Here is a 23,357-nt window from a genome sequence, read left to right on the forward strand (position 1 = left end):
ACGTTTGAACCGTGTGACGATGAAGTTTTAATATCCCAGAACGGCTTGCTCAAATATTTGACGACCGGTTATAATATAACATATCTAACTAGCCACCAGCCAGCATCTCGATTGAGAAACACACAAAAATTTTATGGGTCCCTCGCCAATTTCGTACAATTATACAACTCGGAGATGTTTATGGGTCCAAGGATACTTGAAACCCATGCGGCTAGTAACTCGGGTGAAATCAGCTGTTGGAATTTTACGATTACATTGGTAATTGCTGGTCTTTATTTATTTCGGCAATATACGAGTGATTGAATCAAAAATCTGCTTCGTTCGTTCGTTCGTTCGTTTATTCTCGCAGTGTTTATTTCACCTTGGAGTAAAAATTTACCACGTGGGAAGCCCTCGTTTCGTTCGATCTTCGACGCGTTCATTTGCTACACCGCTCGACTCACATATCCATCATTAATCTGAAACTTATCGTAGTTACATTTAATTTGATTCTGAGCCGCGGTGACAGACCCTTAAATATTAACTGTCAATTTGCACAGGTTATCTTCAATGACCTTTATGAAATATTGTCACACGTGTAAAATCTTTTCGAAAAATATGCCACCCTCAAAACTTTTCTCGGATCACTTTAGTCCTTTAGAAAAGTAGCAATCCTTTAGGCATAATAATCCTCACGTACTTTTTATGCAGAAACATGTCACAATCGGCGGATTAAAAGTTATAATATCGTAATTTATATTCTCGCTTACCATATGCTCGAAATGATGAAAAAATATCGCGCTTGTTGGAGTTGAAGATTTGAAACCTCAAGAGGATTAACGAACACGGGAATAAGCGCTACTTCTCGAATCGTTGCTGATAATATATCTTAAGAAGTTCGACTGTGTTTCTTTCGGCATAGTTACCATTTCGCTACGGTATTTTCACAACTCAAGTCAATTCTTATGAGCTATAAGCTAACCGCATTATTTTATAACAAGTGTCAGGATATACTCTTCCCGGGATTCTATTTTGATGTACTGTATATTCCCAAGGCAGAAGTTTTACCCTGAAAAAAAATTTTGCCTCGTAGTCACAGTTGTAGAATTGATGTGAATTCATATCGAGCTTGTTGTCAGGCGACCAGCGACGAAAATATTTAGCATAATTGATAGGATGTCGAATTTTCGAAGATTCGCATGTTACCAGCTTGAAAGAGTCTTACGAACGGCATCAGCTGAACGCTTATACGAATGTCGAAAAGTAGTAATCGATTTACCGAAAAAAATGTTTTCCACGTGGCGGCAAAATCTTAGTCTTTGATAAAAGCACTCGCGTCGTTAGGTTCGAGATATTAGAAGACGGCGCGCAAAGAGACATTCATAAAAATTTATGAAAATGGGGCCATTAGCGGCAATATTACTGGCAATCGGTGCCGTTAAATCTGTGAGTAAATGACGCGATAAGTATATTAACAAAGTGCACCATTTTTTCTCGTTATTCTGTAAATCGTAATACACAGCGTTTCTTCTTACCGTTCTTTGTTATTAGCGGCAGTGAAAGGAACTGGAACTTTCAATCTCAACGATAACGACAAATTGTTTCCCGCCTGTCGCATTCTCAGTGAACAAAACCTCGGCTGACAAGCGTCGGAGCTTGACTTCAGGAAATTTTGGAGCTGGTGCTGCGAAATCTTGAAAGACATTTTCATCAGCTCTCCGTTTTTCAGAACTTTATACTTACGGCTGAATGGCATTCGTGAGTTAGAAGGACGGTGAAGTCGTCGGAAACGTTTATTGTTTTCGATATATCGTTCGTTGCGAGAGGTGAAGAGAAAAATATTACGAAGTAATTTCTCATCGGATGAAATCGGAGCCGTTCTCTCATCGTCAGCTTCGATCCTGCAGTTTTCAATTGATTCCGTACACGATGCGAGCTGGTATTGTTTTCAGAAGTAATTGATTTCTTGAAAGTTTCCTACCGACAATGGGGCTTTTTTATAAAAAGCACTGCGGCAAATCGATTCGGAAGACACTGCTTTAGACGTGGCCGTAAATATCACAAAGTCAAACCATTTATATCTGGATTTAGAGCTTTTTTCGAGATTGACGGTTCGGGATATATACATCGTTTGCTAAATCAGCTCAGGACCGTTTGCTCTTGCAAAAAAAGTGCGAGACCGGAGATTTTCTTGGGAGTCTCGAGGTCTACATGCATGCAGCTTTTCAGTTTGAACCTCGCATTTTTTTTTTTTTTCTGTTTTTATTTTTTCTTCATACACATACCTATAATCTATATAACCTTTGAGGAAAAAGGACCATATCTGCAATTTAACAGACCTTCCAGCCTTCGCGTATATTGCCATGATTACAAAGGTTAATATCCAAGCGAATTTCAGGCCATGCGTACAAAGATCAAGTCTGGTGTAACAGATTGCGTCATAAAAGGAGGGTTTCATTTTATCCACGCGCATGTAGTTCAGCTCTTTGGCTGCAGTCATGTGTATAACCGTAACCGTTTTACCAACACGCCGCTAATCGCGATTGCCACATTGTTGTTAATGGCGGTAGAACAATATTAATAAACCTAGTTAACGGCCCATACCGCGACCCACTGAATCATCGAATTGCCCGTGAAATGCGGTTTCCTTTCCTCGGCGGGAATTTCAAGTCTACGGGCTTCAAGGGTTTTCTGGTGACTACGAGTATATTGCTCGATTTTGCACTAATCGCATCACCCTCGTTAATTCGTAATGCGACTAGAAAGACAATCAACGAGGTCATAAAAAGAACTGGAGATCCTCTGAAGGAAATGAATAAAAAATTGAATAAAATTCAGTTTGCCAAAACGATACCTCCACCCTTTTCTTCAATCAGCCGCTCAAAGTTCCACTAATTGATAATTATCGCACTCGAAAGAATTGGTCCTCGCAAAGGATCGGCTAAACACCGCTCGTTAGTGGCGTAAAAGAAATTCGCCCAGTACGCCATGAAAGCTTGCAATCTGACGGCTCAAGTGCGACCTAGTACATGTAAGCTTCGCTCTTGAAGATCGTTTGGCAAATTACCTCAGCCACTTGGGGAACGTTTTCATTGCTGATTAAATTATACTTGCAAGCCCTGCTTGCACCCGTGGTACTGCTGCACATTTTGCAATATCCTGAGCGCAAATTCAGAGCGCTTTCGAGTCGGTGGAACGAACTTGAAGCCCGGGAATTGGGGTGTGAATTTCTTCTAGGGGCTCACTTTCAGCGTAACGTGCCTAATTTTCCGGATTTTTCGCAAATTCACGGCTGAATACATCTCGTACATTTGCGAGGCTGTTTTCGACGTGAGGCGAAAACGTGGCGTTACAAATAGTTCAATATATGGCGAGATTAGGCGTAATTTTAGCGTCCGACGAGGGACGTTCGCCGTGACGTTGAATGGAACAATCTCTGATTCTGCAGGGAAAGCATTGAATACGGTTTCATCAAAGCCAACGGATTCGGAATTGAGCTGGAGACGAATATCGTGACAAAAGTCTACGCTCCCTATTATCATAGCACGTTGATTACGATTCAACACCGTCGATGTCTGAGAGAATGTATGAAATGATTGAGCAAACGCTATAATAATGCAGGCTTCACCCGATGGTTTGGAGATTTTTTGCACAGACAGTCGGATTCACTCAAGATCACGCCTTTGAGATTCACGACTTGAAGAGCTTCGGAGATTAGGAAAATAATTCATCGTAGTGTGATAAATATTCTCTACCGAATTTTGCAGCAGCAGAGTTTACAGAGCTTGGAAAGGAAGCAAATTTTTGTATTGACGGTGGCGCGCGACTGTAATATTTTTCAAACAAAAAATTAGCCCATATACGCCGCACGTGATATGTTATCTATATACGGGCCGGAAATTTACCCGAGCTTTAATCAACTCAACCTCATTTCTAGCGACCCAGATTTACACGTTGCGTTTTCGCTGGAGAGAAAAAATTCAATGGTTCGTGGCACCCCGATTTACAGCTACGCTCCTGGGACGTCAAAAGTGAGATAATGTTTGCTCGGCAGTCCGTTATGACCGGCTAATGGGATCAGGATTTTTAATCTATTGAAAATCGACGCTTCGCGCAACGCCTGTTTATTAATAAACCATCGTCAACCATCGACGCGCCGTATTTGCGGATAACCATTTATTCCGTATTTCGACGATGATTTCCTGAAACTCCCTGAATATACAAACTACCTGCTGACGAAACGCCGCCGGTCAGTTTTGATAATTGATTAATTATACTCACTGACCGGCTTGCCAGTCTTGATAATAGGATAAATAATTGCTCGCTGGCCTGCAAAATTTATGGCTTTAGTAATAAAAACCACGACGACAACACGTCTGTATTTTAATATATCTACCAGGCAATTCCTAGTGAAACCGAATTCATTATATACTAAATTTTTAACTATTTTGACGTAATAATTTACGTCTAGGCGTTTGTCACGGTTATACGATTCCAGTATTTTCTAGTTTTGTATGATTATTCGATAAATACTCGATGTACAACAATCTCGTGACGAAAAGAAAATAATTGTACAATAACAGAAAAATCTGAGTACTACGAAATTAAGCACGAGCTTTCGAGTTCGCCCGCATAAAGGAGGCGTTATTCATACACGTGATAAAAATACGTAACGTAACGGCACGAAGAGTAAAAATAAATAAAAATTGCATGAGAATTGGTCGTATTTTTATGCCAAGCATAAAAATGTTACAATACGTTTGGTTATTTTGCGGTAAGGTTAGCGTGCTTCCCGTCGTACTTTTTACGCGAAGCTTTATCTAATTCTCATTCATTTTATTCTGAAAGCGTGCAAACCTAACTCGAGGTGATATTGATCGCTGATTCGCCGCATGGCGTGTATCACGTTATGCACAACACGTTTCACTGCCGAGACCTCTTAATAAAATCTTTACAGCCACTGGTACGAAGAATCTAATCTTCGCCTCGCTGTTAATCAACTCAGATTTTGCTCTCATCAGAAAGAAACCGAGGAATCCGCTGCCGTATCTTCACCCGGTTGAATTGTGCGACGTTAAGCTTATGTCAGAGCGATCATTCCTGATGCACCAATCTCGATTTTCGTACCAGGAAGGCCATCGAATTTCCCGATAAAAATTAATCATCCATACATCGTAGATACGGAGAATAAAATCTCAGGGCTAATATTGCGTCGCTAATAATTTGTGCCAGTTGCGTTATTAACAGGTGTGTCGCAACATTATTTTTTCAAGATGTTTCATTTTTTCTCTCACACTTTTTTAAAATTAATTTTTCTCATCCTTCGCCGAGGTATGAATTAGGCTCGATCCACGATTCTTCCATATCCCTCGATTAAGCCACACATCAAGTCTAGAGAATTTTTCGCTTCGCCACGATTACGTTATTTGCACGATTGAACAAAAGCGATATATCTTCGTCGGTGTCCCGTAACGAATCATGAAAGATATTCTGCCTGAGCGAATGCCAGGATATCGGGAGTACGCGATTAATCTGTGAAATCGAGAAAGGTGGGTATAAGATATGATTCTTATAACGCGTGACGTCTCATCATTACGCTGGGACAAATAGGATCCAATTAATGTCGGGGAAGATAGCGGAGGTTGGATACGAAAGAAGGAAATTACACGATACGCTGGCTATTTTCACATCTGTGTATCTTTATATTATGAGTACGTGTCTCGGAAGCCAAATACCCAAACAGAAGCTTGCTTATTTTATATAAATCTTTTTCTTATGCTTACCTACACTGAGAAAAATTTAATTTCTTATAGTAACTAGAAGAATTCAGTGAAACAGGTATCGTTAAAAAAAACTGTTTGAATATTGTTGGAATTATGAAAAACCAGGTACGCCTAATCATTTTGCGCTGTTGCCGATCCTTTTTTAGTGATCGCAACGCAAAATTAGTTTGTTCGGTTTACTCTACTTGTTGTTGAACAAGCATTAAATTTTCGCAACAGTTACAAGAAAATATAGTAACAGCGATCGTAATGAGAAAGAATAGTAACAGCTACAAAACTAAGTTCCATTTTGTACATAGAACTATAATTTTTGATTGTGGTAAAAACTGAAAATAGTTAAAGACCAAGCGGTAATCGGAACTAAAAATTTCTCTCAGTGTATACAATATTTTGCGGGCTATTGTTCAGTCTATCATTACAACTTGAGTTTCAATTAATTTAGTTTTTTCGAGACTTTGTTCGTGATTCTCATAAATCACAATTGTTTGGTCAATAAAAAATACATGTATAATAATGATGACGATACCGATAATAAATTTATTTTCTCCCGTAAATCAAATATGTTAATTGTGAATTTATTACAGCAGGTCTGCTCCGCGATGTGAAATTCACTCGCGTTTATTCGCTATTGGATATGTTATAAGTGTCCAGAAATTTGAAAACTATGCAAATATTTAAATTATCACGCTCTTATTTTTCATCGTGCTAATAATCAGTTTGAATATTCGAATTCGTTTGAATATTGAGCTTGGCGATAAATCGCAATGAGCTCATTCGTTAAATATATTGGATGGGTTATTTATTTCACTACGTAACTCAAGCGATCGTTTAAAATTCACGGCCGTTATTGCAAATCGATCGGTTTTTTATTTATTGTAGATGCGCTAAAACGATTGAGCCATTTCGGAAGCGGGGCAGATCAGAACTGAAATCGTTTTCATTTGGCGCGAAGGGTTCTTCATTTTACTGCAGGAACAAAGAATTACAGACACACCCTTAAAGTCTTATAGTACAACAGCGAGTTATTTCACAGAGTGTTGAACCGAATTTACGCCTGGTATATTATGTATTCAAGATTACTGGCAACGGGTGAAAATTTAACCCGCTAAGAGAAGATTTATGACCGAGAATTTCGATTCCTTTGGAAATTTGAATAAAATTGCGATTTTACGAACATTCGTTGTAAACCCGCGGCGTTTTTAGTAGACGAAAAGTAGCAAATTATGTTTGAGCGCATGTATTAAGCCATCGGCTAGATTTTAGATTCTCCGCACACATGATCCGTGACAGTTGAGCCAAGTGCAAAAAATAAGTATCAGTAAATTAAAGCACAATTCTTATGGACAGCCAATAGAGGCAAATGGGCAATGCGAGTGTCGCGTAAGCTGCAAGGAAAAAGTAAACTGCTTGGATTTTGGAAAGTTGATACAAAGTCGACAGTTCCCAAAATTGACGCTCCGGCTGCGGTAATGGAGGTTCTACCTTATTTGCAGGGGCTTAAGTGCCTACAGCAGCAGCTAAGATTTCCCATGCCCGTCACATCGCTGACTCTCTTTGACGTTGTTTCGATACCGACTGCCTGAGAACAACGAATGATCGTTTGCAAGAAATATGCTCTAGAAGCCCACCATAACTTTTTAATATTTTTAGCGCGAAGTTCTATCTATAAAATTAAGGAATCAAATTGATAAAGAAAAGCCTCCCCCCCCCCCACAAAGAAAAAGATGCTCGTTGCTCAATTTAGGGCGGCAGGAAAATATGCAAACTTTATTCCGCGTTTTCACCCCGATCTTGTTTTTCTATAATTAATTGTCGACCTGTCACTTTTGGTCATTTCCGTTTAGAAGGAGAATGTGAACGAATAAATAGAACGCTGCTCGAAGTCTTCCCCACAAAGCTTGCCTCTGATGCTTCCGCCGCGCGGATGCTTCGTTTCTGAACCGGCGACAGATTAATTATAACGATTACGGTCGAGAGAAGCAAGTTTCCTGCTCTCTGGTAGTCGTGAAACATGGAAACCAGCTACCGCTAACTATCCGAGTCTGAGTAAATCCTCTTAGTTTCAGAATGGACGGAGCGTGGTCGGCCGAGGAGGGAGGGCCGGATGAGGTCTGGGTATCTGGATCGAACAGGACCTACGATAATGAATCCATTTACGACGAATACGGTAACCCTTCTTACCAAGGATTATTACTTTCCAACTAAACGTCCCCGTGTCCATTGGTTCGGACGTTGATGAATTGCTCCGATTGTGTGTCGCATTCTGGTGAAACTCGATGAAAAACCTCTGCGCCTAAGCCACGATCAATCAATCGCCGTTTCGTATCTTTTCCCGTGGGAACTCTTCCGTTTCATCGAATCTTGTAACCGGTCGTCAGTTAAGAATGGAAAAATAACGTTGATAGTCCGAAGAGCTGCAGCCTTCAACCGTAAGAATTTATGGCGCAGAATTTATGGGGGATACGGGAAACGATCAGGAAAAAGCTGTAGTACGACGCGATTAACTGTGTCGAAATAATTTAAACGGCTTCTGGATACCGTCGAAGACAACGTAAACTGCCGGTTTGTATCCCTTGCGCGATGATTACAGTGACGTAAACTACCGAGTTGTAGCGACGTTAGATAGACAAACGAACTGCAAAAGCTCGATGAGTTCTGATTTTGTTTGTATTTTCAAACCGTGGAACAGAAGGAAGTTCTCAACTGGAATCATCCTTCCTTTAACGCAAAATTCGGTCCATCTCGATTCCCCAACGAAGTCGGGCTATTTTCTTTCACATAATACGGTGATTGGATGACGGTACGATTAGGAAATTATTGCTTCGCACAGCTGCTTCCTCGTTTTCTTTCGTCTGGGGTAAATATGACGCGGATGTTTTTCGTGCCGCGATTACTTCCGCACTGATCGTTTTGACCGAGGTGCAATTAATACGTGAACTCGGAGCGAAGATTGCCGGATGACGAGACGATCGTATTCTCGTTTTATTACGTGTCTTTTTCAATTTCAGACGACCTTTACGACGTGCCAGCTGGTCTGATAGCTCTGCTGAGTATCTGCTACGGAAGTATTTCCATCTTGGCGGTCGTCGGAAATGCCTTGGTGATATGGATCGTCGCTACTTCCAGACGCATGCAGAGCGTCACTAATTGTTTCATCGCCAATCTCGCCCTGGCCGATATCGTTATTGGCCTCTTTGCTATTCCTTTTCAGGTGAGACAATAATCGTTCGTCTTAATTTTATGCGGCGAGAAAGAATCGGCCGGATTTTTCGAATCAAGAGTTGGAAGAAGAAAAAGAAACGTTATTCGTATCAGTGGTATTAAGTACGAATGAAACGACCTATCTTTAACTATAATGAAAATGAAAATAAACCCGAGCAATTTAATTTGACACAACTTGAGATATCAGCCAACTAAGAAAAGGTTCGTCATTAAAATGCTTTTGATCGCATCTTAATGTTGTTATTCTCATTTTGCTCACTGTTCGGATCCTCACAGATCTTTCTGAAAAACATTCACTGTTACACCGTACTGACGAAAATCTATTTTTAGCAACTCCTGAACAGACTATGTGTATAAAAAAAATTCAGGTGATATCTGAAAATTCTCTATGGTGAACAACATGAGTCCGAAACATCAGAATCGTATCCAAAACACCAGAGCTCAATTATCATTAACGTTTCAATCATAAAATCTTTCCTCATAAATTGTTTACAACTTTTTGTTATACCTCGCGTTGTTCAAGTTTCCTCAGATTCATTTTCATCACGTAGAAGGAATATGGTTCAATTCACGTTCACCGTCATTCGTGGAAATAACATTGCTGGAAATTTTTTAAACCGATTTTTCTTTTTTTCCTTCTTTTTAGTCAGACCGTCCGCCTGGTTTGTCCTTATTGCGTGACTGTCACCTTAAAGAGCTGATCCGAACCTTTTTGGCTTCACAGTTTCAGGCCGCTTTGCTGCAGAGATGGAACCTCCCATACTTTATGTGTGCGTTCTGTCCCTTCGTCCAGGTCCTCTCCGTCAACGTGTCGGTCTTCACCCTCACTGCAATCGCCGTCGACCGTCATCGAGCGATTCTCAAGCCATTGAGGTAAATTTGAACAAGTTCAAAAACCTCTATCAAATGAAAAGGCTTTTGGCGTTGTAGATTGTCGCTCAGAGGAAAGCGGAAATTCACGTTCTTATTCACCTGGAAAATAAAGTTATCAGTTTTTATTTTAGATATCTTCTCGTTTTTATAAAATCGTAAGAGTGTTATTTCCAATAATTGACAGGTGCACTTTTGCATGTATAAATTCGTCCGTTGGTGGCAAATTTTTTATCCGAAGATTACGTGAGAATCCATGGACCGATTTAGGTGATACTTCGTCTGCTGATTTGAGTATTTAATTGGAATTTAACTTGGAACTATAATGTAAAATTTGAAGCAAAATCCTCCGGATCGCTCCTGAGTTATCTGTGAAACTGAAAGTCTGTTTGCTTGCTTCTATTTTCGGAAATGATGAGAGCAGCGAAAAGTTCTCGGACAACTCTTTCGGGAGACTCAATTTTACTCACTTGTTTTCTCGTCATTTTTTTTATGGGTATCCTTAATGTGTATAAGAAAATAAAACATGCGTAATGCAAAATCAATGATGCACGGAACGAATGATATTGATAAATTTTTTTAAAATCATCCGTATGGTGGAAAAGCCGGAAAAAAATCAAGTCAGCGATTACAGCCAAGTTCCTATAAGGGCTGAAGTTTGTCTTCAAATGTGATATGATATATTGTGCGAAGGAGGTGGGTAACAATTTGCCAATCATCCTGAAGTCTTACTGGAACTTTCAGCGGTGTCGCATCAACGTGGAGATAATACATGTTTATATATATATTACAGGTACTGTTGAAAGCTGAAACGGTGCGCAATATCGATGTTGTGACAAAACCTTGAAAATTGCCCGTCTCCGCGATTTAAGTATAGTATTATTGCCGAGTTTCCGGTCTAAGGTCACGTCCGCTTCACATCAGGAGAAAGAACCCCTTATAGAATGGAGTTTCCATTTCCTATTGGTCACGATGTATCCGCACATATAAGTGTGATCTATAAAGGTGGTAAAATGTAGACCGGGTATATTTTTCAAGGTGAAGGTATCGTACGTGATCAAAATGATGTGAGTGAGTGGAAAAAGCTTTTAGCAATTGGGTCGGGGTAAATATGATCCAGAGTGCAATAGAGGCGGAAACTTTCGTAAAAACTTATTTACTCGTGTCTGAATAAGAACGAAGCGGGAAAAGATAAAACTTGTCGCGAGAAACATAAATATTTACGAACCCCGAGAGATGTCATACCGCTTATTGTATCGTGACAGATTTTCACTTCTAAAGCGTAAAATCACGATCGTAAAACGAAGAAGAAGGACCGAATAAAGAACGAAATTAGTGGCGTGTATACCTCACGATAGGGTGATCTTTGACAGGGTTGATTTGAATTTTTAATCTTCCAGGAGCTTAAACGCTATCAAATTAATAAAAGAAAAAAGAAAAAAAAACTCCCTGCATAGATAACTTTGTCATCAAGTATATTATGGAAATAACGTTGGAAAAACATTTTGCTCCTCGAGATTTTATAAGTCGTTGACGAATATCCCGACTGTGATGGGAAATACATATTTTTGTAGAGAATTGAACGCTGTACAGAAATCCTCTGATATGTAAAATTCGTAAATGAAAGCGTTCATATTTTAATCAACGCTCAAAGTTTAATCAAATTCGTTAATTATCATACGAACGCTTTTATTTACGAATTTTATCCATCAGAGCTTTTTGTCGACCGTTAAGTTCCCTATAAAAATGTGTCTTTTCCATTATTTTCGAATATTCATCAATGATTTATGAAATTTCAAAGAACAAAAAAGTTTTTCGCATGTTATTTCCATAACATACCTTGATCACCAAGCGGATTATGTTAAAGTTCGATGTAGAGACTTCAAATTTTCACGGCATTTTTTAAATTTATTTGAAACCGATTATTGAGCCCTTGGAAGCACAAAAATTCAAAAACAATCCTATTAAGGTCACACAATCCGCATACGATTTAACCCTTGAAAATCCACATAGCCACAAATTGAAAATCCACATAGCCACATTTTAACTCTGGATACGTACTGTTGAAGTTATTTCATTGCTTTTAACTCGTTCGAGGAGTTTTACGATTTTCTTTTTCCTTTGTTTCTGCCATCCAATCAAGTTCGGATTTACACTTTTTCATAATGAGAATCACCCATGTGAGACAGTTCCTTTTTCCGCTAAGCTTTAGTCAGTATTAATCAGAAGGATCAGCGTGTTGGACGAAAGGATTTAAATATACGAAGGCGGAGATTCATCGTTTACTCGATGTTTTAATTTCCTGTTACCCTGAGTTTTTTACTCTCCTCCCTATATTTCAACATCAAGGTAACGCGTCATAACGATAATTTGATATCGCACACACTGTGCGTACCATTTACACTCGTGCAGACGCATGCATGCATGCGTGCACAAGAAATATTATTTTACCAAAATAAGTTATTACCCCAACAGAGTGCCAGTCAGGTTATCACTGTTATGATTACATCCGTTCAACGGGAAGAAATTACGACCATAAAATTATTTCAATTTCGTTACGGAGACGGATTGTTATTTAGGTTAAAATAACTTCAACCTCTCGTACCGGGCACTTCAGAGGGGTTTATTATACACATCCTCGTAAGGGGGTTGATAAATTACGCACCAATCCGCACGAGATGATCGAAGATATTTCTCGTAAGCTCGAGTAACTATAATTGAACAAAGACCTTCACCACCCTTACTTATCGAGGTGCAGCAGCTGTAGGAAAGCTGCTTCGATTATCGAACTCGAGATCTTGATTGTACACTCGAAAGGTTCAAAGCGTACAGTAATAATATTCCAAAGAGCCCGAGTCTCGATTCGTGTACCTATTTTTTTCTTTTTACAGAAAAAGTTGGGTGCCGAAAAAACAATTTCCGCAATTCAATGGGATCTGTAAATCTTTCCCATTTGTTTCAGTCAAATAATTCCGATTTTCCTGAACAAAATCACCGTGAATCGCGTTCTGTAAAAATATGGAGCAGCCCGCACCGTAACGTTTTATTTTTACGCAACTACACTTCACTATTAAGTTACACGGATTATTTACGACCAGATCTTCTCTGCACCCTCTGAGAAACTAGAATTTAGCCGACCAGTGTGACCTAGAAATTGCATCCATGCATTGAATTTACCCGGACATCTGAGCTGCAAGACGATGTTTGTTGACCGTTCAAACAAATAGCGCCATTCGATTTTTATTTTGCTGCTAAATTTATTGCATGGCCTCAATCTCTTTTCTTTTTTTTATTTTATTTTTATTTTTGCCTCGATTTTACGATCCAGTGAACTGAAGTTGTAGACTTGTTAATTAAATTGCAGCGATAACAGATGAGAGGAAACGAGAGAGAGGGAGAGAGAGAGAGAGAGAGAGAGGAATAGAGAAGATGAAAAATTTAAACTTACTCCGTTAATGCAGGGCGGAAAACCGAGCTGCGTTATTAGCTATCGATGTTTCGCAGGAGTTTTGATTGGGGATAAAGTTTGATTGGTTTTAAAGAAGGATCGGATTGATTTGCTAGTTGGCTTCGTTATTAGCGGTTGATATGAAAAGCAGCTTGAATATCAAATTACAAATTCCATACCAGCTTCCAGTGATTCTTTGTTCTCTGGAAGTCTGTATTTTTTTCTTTTTTGTAATTTTATAATCTCATAAATTTTTTTCTCGCCGAGAGACATCTTAGCATTATAATTACTTGATGGAATTGAAGAAAAAATTGAAGCAGAGCGTGAACTTTAAGCCTAGGAACAAAAGTGGTGGTCCGACAGATTTATTTATTTTCAATAAATCGAACACATGTTACACCTGGGTTGTACAACTCTAATGAAATGCGAGAATTAATTACCAGCTGTAAGCGAGATGCTTTGAGGCCATGAGTATTTTTACCCTCTTCATTACTCGTCTGGAGTAAAATTTTCAGGTACACAAATTACAAAAGTTACGTACAAGGCTAATGAATATTCTCGCAATTGAAGTTTATTGCGTAACTCGAAAGTCTGTCCAAATTAGCAGAACAATTATTACTGGTTCACATGGATGGAGGTATCATTAAAACGATTGCCATCACTTACTCATTAAAAGGCAAAAATAATCACACACTTTAGTGCTTTTTTTTCTTATACTCATCGTCGAAAAGTTTTCGCGTACCTTTCACCGTTTCAGCAGCTGGAAAAGATTTCTGCAATGAAAAATGTAACGAACATGCCTGTCATTTTCATTTCAGCGCAAGGCCCAGCAAGTTCAGAGCTAAAGTCGTAATCGCTAGTATCTGGTTCTTCGGCGGTGCTTTGGCCGCTCCAATGGCAGTGGCTCTGCGAGTGATTATGACGCCGGATAACTCTGGGGGTGAGTTAAAAACGCAGATTATTAACTCGCGCCTGTCGGTGTGAAATTTGAAAAAATTTCGAAAACGCGCCCCGGAAGAAATAAGAAATCTGACTGAAATTTAAGGTGCAATTATATCGTTTTTTTCTTGCTGTATCGGTTTAATTTAGACTTCTGGAAAATCATTGCACTTACATCGCTATAATACACGTGCACGAGAATGTTTGTTACATTTTCGAACTAGTGCTTAAAGGAATGAAAATCATCCCTTTTCAGCTAACCACAATGTCATTCTTACCACTGTTATAAATTGAAACGAGAAAATGATTTTCCGCCCCGATTTTCAGCGGAAGGGAAATTCACGTGCGGGACGAAGGGTAGCGAGTGAAGAAATCGGTTTGAAATCGGGCCCCGTTCCTACATTCGTATAAACGTAATTCTCCAAATCCTTTCTGTTTTCTTATTCTGTCTAGAAAGATGAGATTCCAATACTTTTTGACCGAAAAATCGTTTGTCTTCTCGCGAGATAAGGGGATTGTCTGGTCAGACATCGTGCCCTGGTTCGAATATTTTTGTCGTCGAATTCGGTCGGTAGAAAATCTACGTCTGAAAGCCCTTTCGTTTATCGAGATAAAATATCAGCACTTGTAATCCGCTCCTACACGCTTCGTGTACGAAATGATTGCAATATCAACAAACGCGGGACTGATTCCGTTTTTTTTTCTTTTAAAATATCCGTCAGTATCCCATTTTCGATCGGCGGAGGATTTACGTCCGCGAATTTAAAGACGAGTGTAAAAGCGTCGTTGTCGAATCAGTGGAACGAAGGACGAGAAGAACATTCATCGCGAATTTTCAACTGACATTTATTCACTTGTTCGCCTTTTTGGTTTTGCAACCGTTTCCACTTGTCTGCGAACATCTACAGCGAACCATGCGGATTTTGACGAAGGAAATTTATCTTTTAAGTTGTAATTAAATTCCCCAGAAATTTCTTCCCTTGTTCTTTTTCGGTAAGTTTATGGCGTGTATTATCACAATAAGAACATTTTCGCGTACCTACTATATGTATTAAACACTCAACGAGCGAACCGACCAACCGACGGAGAGTTAATCAAATTTAATTAAACGCGCGTACCTGAGTGACATGCTTGTAGTTGAAACTTGGAGTCTGAAAAGTGGATAATTAGCCAATCATCGCTTCTACTATTTTGCACGTTCCGTTACGTTGCACAAAATACAAGGGTTATCATAAGGCTGTACGTACAGCGTCAGCCAAATTTCCATTCCCCACGTGGTTGTAGGTACTTAGGACATTTAATCAACAGAGTTAACGACGTAGCAAAGATTGCCAATTTATGACTCATCAAGGAAGAGATTGTATTTTCCACTTGCCAGTGACACACTGGCTCCCTTCATTTGCTTCTGAAACTCTCCTGCACGCGTGCCTGTCGTGCCCACGTATGGATCGGCTAAACATTCTCGTGAATATTAAACTCGTATTCGCATTCGAAATTAGATTCGTTGCAGGCCTTGTAAATAAATCGTCATTTATCACTAAAGCAGACTGAAGTGCCTACGTTTTGATCCGTACAATTGATTTTCTACGAGAAATTGGAAATAAAATTAAATTGCGACGTAACTAACGATCAATTTCTTCAACACCCGCCACTCGTGTGCATTCCTACGTACCTGTAATGAAAAAGATCAAGGGGAGAGATTTTTAATCAAAAGAACTTTGAATGTAGAATAAATCTGAACTTTTCGAGTCTCGAAACTTTACGATACACGGAGTTAACTTTTAGTAATTGAATTGATAATACAACTCGTTTTCATTTCAATTAAACTTTCCTTTTCACGCGGTGGGCGATGTGAATTCCCGCGTGAAAACATTCCAACGTACAATAACAATACACAAAAGTTGTTTGCGATTCAACCGCTGTGGATTCGGAGTCCGAAAAAAGGATTCTGCTTTGCGTAAGATATTTGTTGATTATTTTTTGAAAGAGATGCGAAATCGCCATTTTCGCGCAGAATGCACGGCTGTTTTTTTTTTACTTTCAGTCGGCCGACATCATCTCAAGCCTTTCTGCCGGAACGAAAAGTTGTCCGAAAGCTCAATGCTGATCTACAGAGCGCTGCTTGGCTTCCTGCAGTATCTTACACCCCTTTTCGTAATATCCTGCGTTTACGCTCGCATGGCGCTCAGGCTGTGGGGAAGCAGAGCACCCGGAAATGCTCAGGACTCTCGCGACGCCAACCTGATGAAGAATAAGAAGAAGGTGAGTTTTGAGTTTCTCGATCTCTCCGGCTTTTACAGAAATAACTTCTTCGTCATGCCGGAGTTTAAATTTTTAACGAAACAGTCGATGTCGCATACGTAGTCTCCGCTTTGGGCAAGTATTGGAGATGTGCGCTTGATAAAATCCTTCTGAAATTCAACTCCAGTCGCGGAAAGGATTCGGTACACGTTAAAGGTGAGGTATTCGTCCTACTACCAGACTCCGACACACGTACATTATTCAGATACATATTTCCTTACGTGTCGTCTGGTACATAACCGAACGGGATAACGCGAGATCGATATAATCAGATAACTTCGGAACTTTCGGAGCTGAAAAAAGCTGAATATTGTATCTATATGCTGTTCGCTTTCGGGATAATACTCCGTAAAAACGTATGTACCGAGTACACACACACGTGTCTACAACTAAGCCGTGTCACAAAGTATTTCATACGCAACATACGTGTCGGTGAACGTTGTGTGCGCCCGAGACGTTGCCTAAAAGTTGTTTACCAACTGCGAAAAGCTCCGAGTTTAATCTTGCGTGAGAAAGTTAGGACGCTCCTATTTATGTATAATATACCTATACGGTATAAAAAACGAGACTGTTCTTCGATACTTTTTTTCGGTAATTTTTTCGTACCTATAATAGACGTAACAACAACAATAAAGCTGCCAACGGATATACGTAAGACATTGAGCTTAAAATTTTATCCAGCCATGTCAAGGCAACCGTCCAATTCACTGCGCGTAGGTGTTACTTGCCTTGTCTAGTAAGCACAATAGTAGGTCTGTATCGTTTTCAAACTGATTGTGATAGGCGTCCTTATTCTTACCGAGAAGTGCTTTTCCATTGTGACAGCAACGCGTGCGTCTGAATGCAGATTCATACCAGATGCACCGTCGAAGGAGTTACTGTAACATATGAAATTTGTTCCGAAGTATAATCGTTGAATTTTCAAAACCAGCGAGATTTATCTTGAACTTAAAATTTTCGGGATATACTGCAAACAATTTCACAGGGTTTTTGTAAGCGTAATATCTACGCAGTGATTAACGGTAAGACATTTACCGAATTCTATGACTTTTCTTGGACGACACAAAATACACACGAGTCCGTCGCCGAAGTCAGTCGGTGGAAGATAATCTTTGACATACATGCAAGAGAGCAGGATATTTGAAGACAATACGAATTCTGCCAACTTTTTTACCCGCGTTCTCTGTTCTTTGCCGTAATCACGGTTCGATATTTTTCACGTAAATCGAGACTCGAAAATTTTCCCGATTTCCACCGTGAGTACGTCTCGTATATCAGTCGAGTCAGTTTTCGGTCCGAGAAACACGTCGGGTGAATTTGGCAAAAGGACGAAGGTGGCGAAGCGTTCAGCAGTCGACCTAATTAACGTCAACCCCCCGCGCAGCTTCCTTTCTGTCCCGTGTATTGCGGGTGGAGCGCGTAACTTGTGAAGAATTCGGTAACTTGATCCTCGATCCCACCTTCAACTCTATATATTACAACTTTTTACTTACCTATCCAACTAACGCCAGTCACCTCGTGCATGGACCGCGTTTCAATCGACTCTGTTGTATCCGGTGGTTGTTCGTGGTCGTGAAACTTGAAATTAACACCCTTATATTCTATCGCATTTAACAAGAGTCGAAAGATTATTCACGGCGAATATTTGCAAAAATTGCATAAATGACGTGTCGTTTATTCAATCGGTAATTTTTATACGCTGAAGTGATCCGTACGTCGTTGCGCCAAGTTATGAGATGATCCTTCTAACTGGCTTGTATTTTTTTATCAATTTCCTTGAACGTATTCGTTTCGAAAAGTCGAGTTTATTGCAAGAGATGCAACAATGTTCTTCCTTCTGTCCGCAGGTAATCAAGATGTTGGTGATCGTCGTCGCACTGTTCGCTGTGTGTTGGCTGCCACTCCAGACCTACAACGTACTGCAATACACTTATCCGGAGATTAACGAGTAAGTTGAATCAAGAAATTTTTGCGAAATTTCGTCAATCATAGATATCATCTTGCGTATCACGTGTTTGCACGATTCTGACGCGTTGTTGTCGGCACGTCGTGACTGCCAAGTAACTTTTGTCCCTGTTGGCTTTTGAACATCGCTAAAGGAAGTTCTTGCAAGTTAATAACAGTTCACAGAAAGTGCATTTCAAAGGATAGGCGATACTGTGAAACACCGTTTTATGCTGTAGTCGTTTCGGCATACACGCAGCCGCTTTAACATTGGCATGAGGAGCTAAAACCATCTACAGCAGATTATTTCCGCTGGAAATCCCATCTTGAAAATTCATATGTTGATGCTGTAATATAAGATACCTATCCATTATTGTTTGCACGTGTATACATGCACATGCAAAAATTAAATGTGAATATTTACCGAAAGATATGCCCTCGAATATCGTTCGCTCCAAAGAGGGCGGATATCGAAGAGCACTTTGGCAGTACTTCAATATAGATACTTCAGATACGGAATATTGTTTCGATGTATTGGGAATCTCCTAATATTCGAATATAAGTAGACGGTACGTTTTACAACTGACGGAAAACCTGAAAAGCTTTTCACAACTGACCAATAAATTGACATCATTATTATTACTCATACTCACGGTCTCGGAATAGTCAATCTTCAATCAACAAAGTATATGTCTAGATACAAATCAGTTGCAAATATGATCCCGTGAGTCGAAAAATTTATTTTTCTTCTATCCGAGTTCTTTTTTCATTGCGCGCAGATTCGTTTGATAATAATAGGCTTGACGCAGAATTAACAACTAGTTGGGCGGCGATTTCCAATTTTTTTTACATTCATCGTTGATTGCATTACGAGAATTGTATACGAAGTATTCTGATTCAATCAGAGATTGAGAATTGGTGATATCATTATTTCGCCGAGAAACAAGAGCCTGTTTCCCCCACAAACATATTCGAAATCGCAATCGTGCCACATTGAATATTGATCAGAAAATAACCGGAACGCGTAAAGTCGCGAGAAAAATAAAAATGAACGGAGAGGAACCGCAGTTTCTGGATATGAATAGTAAATATCGAAGACTACTCACGTGCTTTGTAATCGAGCATAAAATGCCTTTTCCGAAAGAAAACGATGTTGCGCGACGGTGTAATAACTAATTAAGAAGCGAAGCTTCGAGAAATCACAGATCGACTTACAGAGTATCCGGATTGCATGGATGAAGTCTGATTAGAATTTGTAAAAATTAGTGAATTTGAAACGTACGATGAGCAATTGTAACGCTTATATAAAATCCGTCGACTCAAGCACTCGTCATTGAGGCAAAGAGTTCGAATTCAACCTAAACTGATAATCGCTCTAATTCCAGGTACAGATACATCAACATCATTTGGTTCTGCTGCGACTGGCTGGCGATGTCAAACAGCTGTTACAACCCTTTCATCTACGGTATTTATAACGTAAGTAAAAATACCTTATTACATTCTCATTTCGGTTAGCATATATACGATTTACGACCGTAAAGTACTTTTTCAATTCGCGAAACCATTAAACCAAGGACTTTGATTGCTCGCGTGTTGTTTTTGCTCTAAAACCAACAAACCGTGTATTGAACTTTTATCACAGGGAGTAACGACCTTCCGTTAAAAGCTTGGTACTGTTTGATTAATGACTTGAGAGCATCAACGTCTTAGCCTCGATCATAAAAGTTTGTTTTACTTGCGATTTAGCTTATAAAAATCTCCTCTTTTTTTTCGAACCGTCCGTCACGTGCAATTTTTAAGTGAAAATTATTTCTCGCGATTGTTATAAATGCTACGCAAAGTTGAGACAATATTGACGACACGGCGAGGTTTCATCACAGATAAAATTAATTTTATCGACTTCTTGTATCGCCCGGAACTTACCGCGGTATTAAAATTGACATAATTCGTTTGAAAAATTCATCAAGTTTTCGTTCACAATTTTGTTTGCAGGAAAAGTTCAAGCGGGAATTTCAACAACGATGTCCCTTCAGACCCCGACAATGGTCGACCAGCCCGCCAATGGATAGTCTCGATCTTGATAAAACGCAGTCCACCAGAACTTCGATCAGGTAAATACTCAGGTGCTTTTTTCATTCGTTGCGGAAAGTAAGGTCGCGAGGCAGCACGCTTTGTTTTCCAATACAGGGACGTAGGTCTAATAGCACAGTCTTCGAAATAATCTTTTCGTTCAATTTACATGAAGATTCACTTGAAATTTCTGAAAGTTTTGAACTCGTATAAAAATCTTAACGCGCTTGCAATATCAAAAATCGCATAAAATCATTCGAAATATCCATTCCTTTAATTATTTCCACTTCTTACTATAAAAAAAATGTAGTTCTGAAAAGATGTGGGAAACTAAACGAACAGATTTATTTTTCAATAACAATAAAACACCGTATCGAAAACTGTACGAACTACCTTCAACAGTTACTTGTGACGAAATTTTCTTGCTATCACGGCGATATTTAGACCGTAATTGACAAGTACACATCCGTTTCACTAGAATTTCCGGTGGCAAAAATAAAAAATGAAGCATATCTCAGTGCGGGCGTGAAACTAATCGATACCAGACAAGGCAATTTCTCTTGAAAAACGGCGAGCTGCTTCGCGATTTGCGGTGCGTTTGGGGTCACCGCATAGGATTAGGATAGGAAAAATTTGGTGTAGAAGTTTTTAGAACACGTAATCAATTCCAAAGTCAGATTTTTTTTTGCAAGGTACGATTGGCGGCGACCAGCTTCGGGCGGATGTCCGGCAGCAGCTTCCTTTTACCGCGGCGTGTCTGTGCGAGGACCGTCACGATTACCCGCAAAAGGAATTGAAGCCACAAACCGCACCCTCCCGGCGTCCAGATGCTGCGTCCGGAACGGAAACGCCGCCCTCGCAAGCGCACCAAAAAGCCCGAACACCGCCGCTGAGCTTTACGTCTTCGCTTCCGGGAGGCACAAGCACACCAACGATTTCAACTCGCAGGAACTCTGCCTCTAAGCCAGCTTAATTGCCATGCAGATGAACACGGGGCGCAATTGAATCACCGAGGCATAATTATTATCAGCCGTAAGCTAATCCCCGTCTTCAGTCGGGAGCGCTCTTTAACAAGCCGTTCCTCGTTACTCGTTACGGAGTATAGTTTTCCGATACAGGGTGCTGTTTCCAGTTTAAGTGCTTGCTAATTTAAGCTTACCCTTGATGTATACTATAATATACCTAAAAGCACCTGTTATCCTACCGATGTGACAAAATTCCCCTGCATTATTCCCTCATAATTGTAACAAAGCAGAAAACGTGTTATATATTTGTATATGTATATGTATGTATAATTGTACGTATATGCATATTAATTGCAGATTTTATTCGTAAGAAACGTAAGAACGAAACAAAATTAATTCAATGTAATGGTACAACAAATTTCTCAAGAGTCAACGTGATATAGTTAGAACTTTTATCAATATATGTTGTATGCCAGAGTGCGTGGTACTGTGTGTGTGATTCACGTGTATGGAATATGTATCGGCAAGAACCGTGAAATGAGACGTGAATGAGACTGTTCTAATAACTTATATCGGTTTTTCGAAGTTGGTACGTTGAATATTAGTGTTCTGAAAATTAGTGTATGTAAGGTACATGTCGCTATCTATCAATTTCATACTACGAATTAATATGCCCGGTGAATTCTGACAGCAGACTTCGTGTACATAACATAGTATCGTGAGGATGAGTAACAGAGCGAGTAATTGAATTGAGTCGCTGGTAAACTTGGGGCTCATGTTCTCGTGATCTCTCGCAAATTTCAACGTAATTTATGGGCCATACCTGATTGGGGGAAATTTGTGGATTGCAGTTTTGACTAATCGAATGACTGCCTGTATTCAATCATCTCCGGTGAAATTGAGAAATTTCTTTGCGCGAAAATACAGTGCTTGCTTCGTTGGTAATTTTCTTCAACACTTACAACTATACGATTGATCATTTTCATTCGTACCATTGAGATTATTTGCATTCACCCGTAGTACCGACACTTTTTCTATCACGAGGAACAAATCGGCCCAATGTGCAGATACACTGCAAGGATCGATTTTCATGTTGACACATTTCCTTGAACTACATTCCATGCAAGTTTTTAGTTTTCAATTTTTTTTCCACCCTCAAGTCTCAGTGACACGAGATTTATTGTGACGGTCAAAAAATGTTTGGCGATTTACTACCGGACATAAAAATATAAGGAGATAAAAATTCAATATAATTTAAAACAAAACTATACGTGTAATAAAGATATGTAAAAATGGATGTGAAGAGAATAATCGTTTGATTGATGTATCTAGTTGTTGATAAATCATCTATTTTCTTACAGACAAATGATTGAAATTTACACGGAGGTTGGTGAATCAAATCTGTTTACAAGTTCCGCGTAAACAAATTTGAAAGTAGCCTCGAATGTTTGATGGAAAAAATTATTTACGCGAGTTCTTAAGCATCGCCATTATCATGTTAATTATATAAGTCGTAGATTTAATAACATTTGGCAAATTCTAGTCATTATAAGAACAATTGGGGAAAGAGGCGTTTAACTGTGAATATTTTAGCAGTATATATGTAATTCAACGTATATAAATAGTAATAAATGAATAAAACTATGATATGAACATAGTTTGAAAATCATGTAAATTTGTGTATGCTATTGTACTGTATATAAACGTATAAATACAGGTAAAACCGCATATTACGTATGTATAATATATTTAGAAATATTTATAGAAATAAAGCTACATGCAATCTACTTAAGCTGCATAAATAAGGTGATGAATAAATTTGAAATTAAGGTTAAG

At 39.3% G+C, this 23,357-nt stretch overlaps 1 protein-coding gene across 3 annotated transcripts in view; it reads left to right on the forward strand.

The window, feature by feature from the left end:
• LOC107222817 (RYamide receptor-like) overlaps window positions 1–22,709 on the forward strand; it is a 52,764-nt gene extending 30,055 nt beyond the window's left edge. For 2 of the 3 annotated variants that reach the window (XM_046732033.1, XM_015662327.2), the window contains exons 2-10: window positions 7,823–7,929; window positions 8,771–8,973; window positions 9,709–9,857; window positions 14,121–14,242; window positions 16,286–16,503; window positions 18,390–18,490; window positions 19,872–19,962; window positions 20,479–20,597; window positions 21,234–22,709. In XM_046732033.1, coding sequence (XP_046587989.1) covers window positions 7,823–7,929; window positions 8,771–8,973; window positions 9,709–9,857; window positions 14,121–14,242; window positions 16,286–16,503; window positions 18,390–18,490; window positions 19,872–19,962; window positions 20,479–20,597; window positions 21,234–21,519 — 1,396 coding nt within the window. In that variant the 3' untranslated portion in view covers window positions 21,520–22,709. The remainder of the gene's footprint in view (window positions 1–7,822; window positions 7,930–8,770; window positions 8,974–9,708; window positions 9,858–14,120; window positions 14,243–16,285; window positions 16,504–18,389; window positions 18,491–19,871; window positions 19,963–20,478; window positions 20,598–21,233) is intronic. The other variant, XM_046732084.1, reaches the window with a different exon arrangement.
• The last annotated feature ends 648 nt before the right edge of the window (window positions 22,710–23,357 follow it).

This window comes from Neodiprion lecontei, chromosome 1 (assembly GCF_021901455.1).
Source record: "Neodiprion lecontei isolate iyNeoLeco1 chromosome 1, iyNeoLeco1.1, whole genome shotgun sequence".
NCBI lineage: Eukaryota > Metazoa > Arthropoda > Insecta > Hymenoptera > Diprionidae > Neodiprion > Neodiprion lecontei.